The 12,514-nt window shown below is 32.9% G+C and overlaps 1 protein-coding gene across 1 annotated transcript in view; it reads left to right on the plus strand.

The window, feature by feature from the left end:
- The window catches only part of TNKS (tankyrase), a 192,203-nt gene that overhangs the window by 51,587 nt on the left and 128,102 nt on the right, over positions 1-12,514 (plus strand). Inside the window, exon 3 of the mRNA XM_011371784.2 lies at positions 11,976-12,071. Coding sequence (XP_011370086.1) covers positions 11,976-12,071 — 96 coding nt within the window. The remainder of the gene's footprint in view (positions 1-11,975; positions 12,072-12,514) is intronic.

Raw genomic sequence — 12,514 nt, forward strand, 5'->3', positions numbered from 1 at the left:
TTACTTAGCATGGTTATTTGAAGATCCATCTATGTTGTCGCCAGCGGCAGTATTTCAACTTTTTTTATGACTGCGTAGTATTACATTGCATATACGTACTAAATCTTTATCCAATTGTCTATTGAAGGACACTTCAGTTGTTTCCATTTCTTGACCAGTGTGAATGATGCTGCAATGAATATTGAGGTACATATATCCTTATGGTTAAATGTTTTCATTTGTCCATAATTAGAGGGATTGCTGGATCATATGGTAATTCTATTCTTATTCTTATTAAGTAACCTCCATACTGTTTTTCATAGGGGCTGTACCATCCTATTATGTTTTTCAGTTAGAAATCTTTCTTCAAATGAAATCTAATGCAGTAACCCAATATATAAAAGTGTTCAGAGAGTGGGGAGAAACATAAGCCTTCATGTATTCCACCTTGCATAAGTATGTATGTGTGTGAGCCGGGGTAGCTGTAGATCCTTAAGAACCTAAAGAGCAATGGTTTCAATTAGGAGATATTTTGCCTCTTGAGGGGTTATGAGCAATGTCTAGAGACATCTTTGGTTGTCACAATGGGGCGGAGGGTTATTGACTCTGGTGCATAGAGTTCGGGTACTGTTAAACATCCTATAATGCATGGGACAGCTCCTCACTGCACTTCAAGCCAAGCCAAATCCTGAGTAATTTGGCTGGTAAAGATTCAACAAGCCAGTCTTAGATTTAGATAGATAGTTTACGACTCATAAATATAGACAGTGAAAAGAAGAGTAAGTCAAAGATACCAGCTCCTTGTGGTCCTTGTACCACACACCAAAAAGGATGACAATGAAAGATAAAGGGCCCGATGACTGCAGCACGAGTTGTAGGATACCCTTTTGCTGAAGAGCCAATAGAAGGGAAGAGGAGGAAAGTCCCATACTCATCACAAGTGGAAAGTGATGACAGCCTTAAGGGGATGTGGAAAGGTGAGTGGAAGATGGCCTCAGAATAGCTCCTGGCAAGTCTCTCATCCTTATTCATTTAAAAGATGACAAGGTGTTGACCAAGACTCAGATAAACTATGATTCAAGTCTTGAGTTAGCATATGAGGATACTTGCAGAGTCTCCAGGGCACCATGGTAGAGCCATTACCCCACACTTGCAACAAAGAATTAATCTGGTCCAAATGTCAGTGGTTCCAAGGTTGAAAAACTGCTCTAGAGTAGTGCTGTTCAATAGGAAAGTATTGCCAGACACAAAAGTAATTAAAAAACTTCTAATAGCCACATTAAAAAGAAATAGGTGATATTAATTTAATAATGTATTTTATTTAACATGTCTAGAATATTATTTCAACACATAAGGAGTATAGAACATTATTAATGAAGTTTTAAAAATTTTTTTCAACCAAGTTTCTGAAATCTGGAGTATATTTTATTCTTAAATCATATCTCAATTTAAACAAAATTTTCATCAGTAATACATAATCTATGTTTAGATTTAATAAAATTTATAGTTGAAAAAGTAGGTTCATATATTTAAGATGTTCCAAACATTTTTCAATAAGTGAATCATATATCAGTTTTAAAATTTAAATTTATTAAAATTAAATTGATAATTTAGATCATCAGCCTCACTAGCCAGATTTTAAGGATTCAACTCCCACATATGGCTAGTGACTACCATATTGGACAGTATAGCTCAAGAATTCTGGGAAATCACTAATCTTAATTTATGGCTAATGAGACCAAGCTAAGACCACACAGCCATTACTTCAAAGCTTTTCTCCTGAAACCCAGCTTGCTCAGTTCTCTACATTTTACTAGAATACCTGTTCTTAATTCTCCATTTTAGAAGAGCTTTTAAACTAAGTCACATTCGTCACATTATATTATGACGTCCTCAGAGGTTTCTCCAAAGGGTATTGATTGAGATGAAAAAAGCTGACTTCACTCAGTGAATGTCATTCAGTGAAAAGATATCACCGAGCATCAAAGAAATGTCTAGCTTGTGTTCTTAAGAGAAACTTACTTATTAATGTGAATATATTAAAAGAGAACAGAATTGATCATTTTTTTCTGAGTCTCAGATTTAATTTTATACAGAGTCAGTGTTTATCTCCTATGAATGTCAGAATTTTAAGAATTTAAATTTATTTGGAGGTGGAAACTGCTGTGAAAAAGATGGATCATAATAATTGAAGAGAATTTTAAAAAGAAATGTAAAGAGGAAATAAAATATTTTTAAAATGCAAAATTTTACAAATGAAAATAAACATTAAATTTATATCAAAGAGTTTCTTTGATTTAGCTAGTCAGACCTGGTATATCTTGGTTGCAGAGTAGTATTAGAAAAATTTTGAATGTGTGTACTTTACTATTACTATTTTTTTAAAAATAATTTTTGAGGTATAACATAATTTAATAGATGTTACCTCAATAAATTTATCCCAAGAATAGGGATATATTGTTTTTACAGTAGCAAAATAATTGCTTTTTGTAAATATACATGGTAACAGTTATAATTAAATCATTGCTTGATATATGCTATATACTATAACATGTGACTGTAGTTAGGGTAGGCTCACAAATTATCTCCCATGTATTTTGTATACTGTTACTCTGTTAACTTTTGTACTCTTGAGTTGTCAGCTGTTTTTTATAGTAGTTGTTCTGAATTTATATATGTAATTTTTTTCTGCATCATTGAGTTTATACTGTTTGGGCTTCTTGATCCTATAGATCGGTGTCTTTTCTTAGTTCTGTGAAAATCTTAGGCATTATCTCTTTAAATATGTAAGTGTTTTCTTTTTATTTTAAGACTGATTACAGCATGATCGACCTTCTCACTCCATCCTTTGTCCACGATTATCTCTCCATGCAGCATTCTTGGAAATATCTGTTGACATGAATTCTAATTCAATGATTTACTCTTCATTTGTTTCTAATCAGTAGTTAAACCACTCTATTGAACTTTTAAAAATCAACTTTATTGAATTGTAACATAAAATGAGTATGAGATAATGAAATAAAATGCATCCATTTTAAGTGTACATATTGATGAGCTTTGACAAATGTGTATACCCATGTAACCACCACCGCAGTCAAAATAATAGAATGTTTTCATCTCTCTAAAAAGTTTTTTTAATGCCTATTTTCAGTCAGTTTTTTTCTCCACCACCCCAGGCAACAATTGATCTGTTTGTAATTGTAGATTAGCTTTCTGTTCTATAAAGATGTTCTTTAATGTCTGACCTCTTTTGCTTACCTTAATATTTTAGAGATTTTATCCTTCTTGTATGAGTCAGTAGTTCATTTCTTTTTATTGCTGAGCAGTATTCTGCTATATGGATGGATATATCACAATTTACTTATCCTTTTATCCATTGGTGGATATTGAAGTTGCTCCTCGGTTTTTACTATTATAAATAAATGAATATTCATGTACAAATCTTTCATTTGAACACATTTTTTTCCCTTTCAGCTAAACACCTAAAAGTAGAATTGGTAGAACATGTAGTGATATATACCTACCTTTATAAGAAACTGCCAAACTGATTTCCAAAGTGGTTACACCATTTTAAATGCCCACCAGCAATGCATGAGAGTACCAGTTTAGTACATTTGATATTGCCTATCTTTCAAATTTGTGTTTCTCTGTTGATGAATGATTTTGAGCATCTTTTCATGTATTAGTAATTTGTATATCTTTTATGAAGTATCTTAGTCTTTTGCCCATTTTTCAAACTGTGTTGTTGTTTTATTGATTTATAGGTGTTCATTATATAACATGGATCTGCATTCTTTATCAGACATATTTGTTACAAGTGTTTTGTTCTAGTCTCTGGCTTGCCTTTTTCTGTTCTTAATGGTGTCTTTTGAAGAGCTGAAAGTCTTAATTTTGATGAAGTACAATTTATCAATAATTTCTTTTGTGGTTAGGCTCTTTATCCTAAGAAATCGTTTCTATCTCAAGGTCATGAAGATTTTCTTCTGTGTTGTGGTCCACAGATAATATTGTTTTATCTTTTATATTTAAGTTTATGGCTCATCTGGAGCTAATTTGGTTATATGGTATAGAGTAAGAGTCATATTTTCTATATTTTTTTCTTTTCTATGTTATTTCAGTTATTTCAGCATGATTTGATGGAGTATTTTTTTTTTCCACCATTGAATTATGTTGCCTCCTTTGTAGAAAAGTCAGTTGGCCATACATGTGTTGATCTGTTTCTTGTTCCATTGATCTAAATATCCTTATTACAATAATACATTGTCTTAATTTCTATAGCTTTGTAATAAATCTTGACATTACGTAGTTTGATTCCTTTAACTTTTCAGGTCTAGAATTCCCACTCGATTATTAGAGTATATCTCTCTGTTGCTTCTTCATGCCATATTTTCCTTTAATTCTTTGAACTTATGTATAATAGTTGCTTTAAAGCCTTTGTCTGTTAAGTCCAACATCTGGGCCATCTTGGATATGATTTCTTTTGACTGCTTTTTTGTTGTTCTTGACTGTGGGTCATGTTTTCTTTTTTCTTCATATGTCTAATAATTTTTTACTTAATAGTAGACATTGTAGAGACTCTTCAATATTATTTTCACTTATCTTCCTCTAAAATATGTTTATTTTTGAAAATGTTAGCAGAGTTCAATTGCTGGCAAGTCACCTTGAGCTTCTGGAAGTTTGGTTTTATACTTTGTTAGTGCATTTCTGTGGAAAGCCCAAGGTGTTTCCAAAATTTCTCTGACATAGTGCAACCGAGTTTCCAGATTGTAGCTCTCCCGCAGATCTTGTTGAGGTTTGGTTTTAGAGTTTATTAGGGTGTGCCTAGACTGAGGCTTGTTCTACGACAGACATTTAAAAATACTTGGCATCTTTGCATTCTTAAATGTCATTGAACATTCTGAAGAGCTTTTGTTTATATGGGTTATATATAATATATTGGAAATCAAAACTACAAAGTTTTTTAAAAAGTTGCTAATTTGTTTAGCAAATGGCAAATTCAGTATTTGCTTGAAAGCTTAAATTTTATCCTTGACATTTTAAAAACATGTCTGCCAGATATTCAAGTCTGAATAATCATAGTATTTCTGTCAGTTTTTCTTTTAATTAAAAATAATGCTTCATGACAAATGGCTAGTTCAGCTTGCAACTCCAGTAATCACACAATTTTTTTCCTTTAGACAACCATTGTTATTTAGATATGCAGCAGAAGTTCTTATGCATTCTTCCCAATTCTTTACAGAGAATATTTAAAATATGTGTATCCAAGGATTAAGATCTAATAAAATTAGTAATTTTTGCTATGTGATCACGGGCATTCTAAAATGAAATTGCCTTTTTTTTTTTTTCTGTTACTGCAAATTCATGGTAGTGAAGAATGCAGTGATCACTATTAAAGTTTGGTGCCACTGCCTTGATTTATGATAAGTTACCAGCAGTATTATCCTCTTTTGCTTTTATACCATCAATGCAAATGTTAGTACAGTGAAACAAGGAAACTATGTTAAAATATTATGAAAATACTTTTAATGTTGTGGACCCCAGCTCTCTGCTCTAGAGTATGATACTTATTCATAACAAAAATGTCCTTCCTGTTTTAAGTTTCACCAAGCATGTCAACGGGGTGTTTTTAGGACCCCTTTACCCTCTTAAGGCCAGAATTTCAGTTTTTTTCAGCATTACTGTCACCCCTAACACTTCTTGTCTGCTAACTCTTTTATGCTCTCAACTCATAACAGCTATTATCTGTTAAGCGTCAGGTGGTCTTACACATATGCCGCCCAGCCCATAGCCATGTTACCACAGGGAACCCTTACACAGACATTTGGGGCCTGCTCTGTGTACAAGTCTCTTCTCTCCAGCTTCTCCCACCCAGCAGATCCAACTTGTTCATTTGCCCTGAATTCAGATTTCTGTCTTCCCAGCTCAGCATAACCACCATATTCTGCTCTGATTCCAGTTGTATCCATAAGGTTGGCAAATTGTCTCAGGCAGAGTTGAGTGATTATGGTTCCATCGTTTGAGTTTCTTTTTCAAGGGTCACAGTCGAGCACTGTTATTGACCACTGCCTTCAGTTGCTTCCATATTTTGTCCAGTTTTATAATTGTTTATGTCAGAGAGCAAAGGCTGTCTAATACCATGATTATTCCTTCATGGCTGGAAACAAGTTTTCAATTTTAGTTATTGTATTTTTATTTCTAGAGATCCTTTTTGGTTCTTTTACAATAGAAATATCTTTCAATTTGTCTTTTATTTCATTAAACATAATAAACATAGTTCTGATAATTCTAGTATCTGAAGATTTTATAGATCTGTCTTTATGTTGTCTGCTGTTGCTAGTTGTTTCTGCATTTTAGATTACTTATGTGCCTGATTATCTTGGCTATGTTCTGGACATTTTACCATATATTTTTTAATAGGAATTTTTTTTTGGCCTTTGATGAAGAAGGTACCTTCCACTGAGAGAATAGATGTATACGTCTGCCAGATGCCCTAGCATTACTGCTAATCTGGAACTACTTTAAATCCAATTTAGGACTTCAAATAGGCTGGACATCCAAAGTTTCCAACCAGAGCTATGATTCTGTACTAGGTTTAGTTCACATCCACTTTATCCTCATTCTGAGGGTACAGCCCTTATTGTGTAAGGAGAGCCTTTGTTAGAATTCTTATTTTTTTTTAGGTGGGGGGAGGAAGTGCTGGGCATTGATTACTGTTTCCTTTGCTCCGTTAGACATTGAAAGGACAGTTTATATTTTTCCGAGTTGGTAATTGCTTTCAAAAAGCAGCTTCCATACATGTTTACCCACTGGATTCCCTTTTTTGCCTGAATTTGGGGCTGGTAATTCTTTAACTATCTCATAAGCTCTTAGATGATTTTAAGAAGTTAAGTTTTTGTTTTTGTTTTAAACATGTTTCTCTTCATTGTTTATAGCCTAAGGGTTAGTAGACATAAGCTAGTCTGCCAATACTGAAAATGGGACATTGTGTCATTTAAAACTTAATTTAAATTCCGTAAGCCATACTGCTTTAGGATAGCATTGGTTACTTGAATTTTCATTTTTACTGTTAGTGATACATCAACTTTTAATGATTTTTTTAGAATAAAATGTTAGGTTACTTTTATGCTGTAGTAAATAAAGTATATCTTGAATGAAAAGATAAATGACAATGAAAAGATAATGGCTTTTCAAAAAAATGTACAGTATATAAATATGTACAGTATTATAGTGGTATAATATTATACTGTTAGATAGTATTATACCACTATGATATTATACATATTTCTATAGAAGAGGAGGCCTGAATATGTATTAACTGCAAGGCATATTTTATATGTGTGTGTGTGTGTGTGTGTGTGTGTGTGTGTGTGTGTGTGTGTGTATACACACACACATATATATAATTTGTCTCTTAAAACCACGTGTGTTGATGAGAGTCCTTTAAAAGAATAATTTGTCTCTTAAAACCACGTGTGTTGATGAGAGTCCTATACATTGAAGATCATAACTAGTCAAAATTTGAACCCTTGATATTTTGCTCCAGAATTTATTTTATTTGCTAAAATATTTATTGAACTTGGTCTTTTGTCTGATTCGACTTTTGAAACTCAGTCAAATGAATATCTCTATACTTTTAAAGAGTAAGATGACAATGTAATACTTGGAAAACATTTTAACATAAATAGAACTTATTTTAAAATTGACTTTATTGTGAGGAGCAGTTTTAGACCCTTAATGTAGCTCTAAAATTCACACAACAAAGAATTTATAATATTTTAAAGTGAAACTATACTGAAACACATTTGATAATTTACCCAAAAGCCTTACTACATTTTTAGTTTGGAAGATTCACATCATTTCTATTCTAACTTCTTAAATCAGTTATTAACATTCCTGTAGTTAAATGCAACATATCGTAATAGCACTTTGTATTTTTCTGGGATTTTTGACAGGATGAGGCCTTGCATATGTGTGGAAATATTTTTATTTGGAAGAATTAAAATGATGTGAGTGCTTAAATTTAATAGTTTTGAGGCATTAAATAAAATAACTTTAGTCTGTTACTACATTTGTCACAGGCTAAAGCCATGCTTTCTGAGTCTGGCTTACTGTAGATGAACATTTGTACCAGGTAGTAAGAGAATCACATGTCCTAGCTATAAGTTCTTTTGCGAATGATATTTTGAATATTGTGATCTTACCTTAGTTTTAACAATCTGTTGTTATGCCAGCTGCTGTATTTTCTTCATCTTTCTCACCTCAAAAGAAGATAAATGAATTTGAGATATCTCAGTAGGACAACTGGATATAGCCAAGTTGTTTGAGATTTGAGGTTTGATAATGCCCTAATTGGTACAAGGAGATAGTACAAGGAGATTTTGAATGGCCAAAGTAATCTTGAATTTATGTACTGAATGTTACTCAGATTTTAATTTCCTTGTTTTTATTTTAAACCTTACTTTGTTTATTGTCTCTATATTTTGGGAACTTTGCTTCAGACATCTGTGCTACTTTCAAAGAATCTGTTTTATATTGGTGTGCTGTCAGTGTTTATTGATTTTCCAAGATGAATCTCTAATTGTATTATGTATTAGTAGTCACATTTTATTATTCCCTTTGGTAGCCAAGAACTTTGAGAGCAAATTTTGAAGCATCTAGAATCGGAAGTCCTCCATGCCACCACTTCAAAGACAGACTAACATTCTTGAAAGCCCTTGTTGTTACCTTTGACTCACGTATGTGCTGTTCTTCTGGTATTAAGACACCTGTTTTTTTTTTTTTTTTTAAAGAGTTTAGATCTTAATGCTTGAGGTCTTTGGCCATAACTCTCAAAGTAGTATCAGGGATTTGCCGCCTCCTCTTAGATATCTAGAAATCATCTATCTAGTCTATTTCCTTCACTTCTTAGACCTGGGAACTGAGACTCAGAGAATCGTACAGCCCTGGTTCAGTGCTTCTCAAACTGCCTGTTGTGGAAGACCAGATTTTTTCCTACCCAATGTATGACAGGCCAATAATTTTGTAAACTATAATTAAAATGAAGTATTAGAAAAAGTAATTTTAAAATGACATACACAGTTTTAAATGCGTCCTCTTAATTTCTGTGCTTATCTCAATGTAGATGGATTACAAAGAGTTCTGGGACTAGAATAGTCCATAGACAACACATTATATATCACTGCCCATGTTTGGGTTGTGATCCATGGGCCGAATTCAGCTCATTGCTGAATTGTTTTTTATTATGTCCTGCAAGCTAAAAATTGTTTTTATATTTTAAAATGATTTTTAAAATTTCACAATAATAATATTTTGTGACATGTAAAAGTTATATGAAGTTTATATTTCAGTGTCCTTAAATAAAGTTGTATTGGAACACAACCACACACATTTTTTTTTTAAGTATTATCTGTGGCTTCTTTTCTCCCAGTAATTGGGGGATTGAGGCAGGATGAATAATTGAGAATGAGACCATATGGTCTACAAAGCCTAATATATTTACTGTCTGTCCCTTTACAGTAAAAGTAAAGATCTGAAGATCTGGCTGTAGGAAAATAAATAGTGATAGTGTCGAAAGTGCAAACTGGGTCTACATTTTTAAAAATGTGCTTTAAATATTACCATTAACTGATATGTATTATGCCACTTTTGTTCTCATTTAATCCTTTCAGCAATCTCTTTATAAAAGTTAGATAAGTTTAGATCCTTCCGATCTAGTTTTAGTTACTTTTCTTGTTCCTAAAACTCTTAACTCTGTTGAGGATTTTTTAAAACTCATGTCTGGTGAATTAATGGTTAAAACTTTTTCTAATGTGGATTTTGTTGTCAACATCTGGTTCAGAAAATTCAGCTTCCTCTTCCCTGCAGTAGATGTTTCTGTGTGTTCAGGTCAGATGAAAGAGATAGGTATGACTCAGAAATGTTTAGAAAACACATTATTTCTATTAAAAACATTGCTCCTTTAAAAATCACCTAAAATAAAGGAAAACTGCAGCTAAACTGCAGTGGCAGATTTCTATTGCAAAATAGTAAAGGTAATAGATAAAATACTGGTTACAACAGAAAAGATTATGGTTTTAGGTGACTTTTGGAGGAACAAAAAGTCTTTCATTGTTTTGCTTCTACCATTCATTAAGCTGCAGAATAAAAGTTCCCATCATATTATTGTCAAGCCTTGTTAAATTAACATACTGCTTTACTTCTTGTTAAAACAGGTTCTGAAGTTCTGATGTATGCAGTAAAAACTCCGCTTTTCATGGTAGCTGTTATTTCTTTGTTTTCCTACCCTTTGCATGGAATCACTCAGCAACTAAATAAAGATATAGTGATAGCTTTCAGCTTTACATTTGATACATGAGTCTGCTTCATGATAAGGACCCTTTAAAAGCCAGATCTCCACACTGGGATTTCTTCCTGGAATAAAAAAATATGTTGCTGTGAAAGCCTATTCATTATGATGAAAGAGTTAACTACAGTTTGATGTTGTGGTATTTCCTATTTTATTCTACTTACTCTTGAGTCAGTTTATAAATGTCTGGTAAATAATTATGTTCATTGGTTACATTCAATAATAGAATAATATGGAAAGCTTTGACAAAATCTCACTGTATATTTTCAAGACATGGCTAGTCTTTATTATCCCAAATCTGAAACTACCTAAGATTTAATGCAAGAGATGTTGATAAACACTGTCCCAGCAGTTATGTCCTAATTCTAGATAAGGTTCTTCCTTTGTATGTTATAACAAAGGCTTTGACTAGATAGCTTATGCATTAAAGAAAGAGAAAGTGCTGTATAAATAGCGTAACTTATTACTTAATAATATATATGAGGATTGCCTTCCAAACATACCAGAGAATTTATATACTTTGTCATGGAACTATTAATGAATGAAAATTTGGGATTCGTTAGCAGTAGTGGCTCAGGTGTTTTTAGATATTACATAACATCTTTAAATACTTGCATTTAATATTTTTGCTTTGTTTTAAATTAATACTGTAGTACAGTGGTAAGTGGTAAAAACTCCTATTGTCTCCAGGAATACACAAAATCTTAACTATTTGAAATGTTAGAATAACTTGTAATTGTACTGTGCTTATTTGGGCGAGTTTTTAGTGTATATTTATTAGTTTAACCATTGATTGGGTAGTGGTATAGCAACGTCCATCGTTCCCCCTCCCCCCAAACACACACATATCAGATGTAGTGGAGAAATGTTTTAGATTAATAAATTATTATATCTGGATTTTGCTTAAACAGTGATTATGTCTTTTGGGAGCCCCCATATCTAAGAATTCTCTATAAGCTACTTTTTACCCAATATAACGTGTTCAACATTTGTTCCTTAGCATATATTATTGTGATGGAGTTTTTGTTTCTAAACATTTTTGATGGAAAGAATTATTGTAGAAGGCAGTTCTTTTTTTGCAGCTCCACTGCAGGGGACCAGAATTGCATGCATTACTATGTCTGTGAAACTTCTTGGAAACAAGCCAGTATGTTAGGGTGAGATTCATATGTAAGCGGTGAGCCACTAAAAGGCTTGCACAGTATTACAACTCTTCTGAGGAGAGAAAGCTTTAGGAAATTCAGCAGTAAAGCAGCAGCAGCAGCAACAAGCAGCCACAGTGGTAGTAAAGATAGGGCAGGTTCACAGCGTATTGCACACTGTGAGGCAGTGAGCATACAGCTTCCCATCCTGCTGCCTGAAGGAGGCAAACCCAAACTGTCTATTGCAAGATTTTTCTGGTTTCATGTTTATGTTGTTAAGTCATGTGATAATACTGTACCATAAGTTGCCAACTTTGCTTTACTCTAGAGAGGATCCTTTGCTGCAGTGCTTTTTCCCCCTTTTTTCTTTTTCTTTACTCTTTTTTTTTCTTGAAAGAGAAAAAATTATGCAATGTATGTTTATGCCTACACCATGCCGAGACGACACTTACCAGTAAATAATCTTTGTATCCCAGAGGTAAGATACTGTTTCTGCTTTCCTTGCACAGTGCTGCTGCAGCACGGAGCCGATCCAAACATTCGGAACACTGATGGGAAATCAGCCCTGGACCTGGCAGATCCTTCAGCAAAAGCTGTTCTTACAGGTAAGAAAAGCAGAGCTACCAAATTATTTTATCTGTGGAACTACTGGCTTGATCTTAGAAAATCTTTATGCACTGAATTTCATTTGTTTCTACTGATTAAACTCAACAAATATATATGCCATTATCTTACTTCATTATTGATTTGATATATTAACTGTCTCATTAATTTCTATGCTCTCATAAGCATAAGCAATAAGATTGTTTATTCTACTGAGAATTTCTGAGAATCATAGCATTAAATGATAACATATATTATTCGCTCATATTTTAGTCATTTTTTATGGTTTAGATCATAATTTTCTTGTACCTCATCCTCTCAGTTGATTCTTTTGAAGGCCTTCAATATGGGGCAAGCAAGGGCATTTGTATTACTTTATAAAAGTACTTTTGATTGGAAAGACAACCTGCTGCCTTATTACTTAGATCAATAGTTAAATAAAATA

Source organism: Pteropus vampyrus, unplaced genomic scaffold (assembly GCF_000151845.1).
Source record: "Pteropus vampyrus isolate Shadow unplaced genomic scaffold, Pvam_2.0 Scaffold8, whole genome shotgun sequence".
Taxonomy (NCBI): Eukaryota; Metazoa; Chordata; class Mammalia; order Chiroptera; family Pteropodidae; genus Pteropus; species Pteropus vampyrus.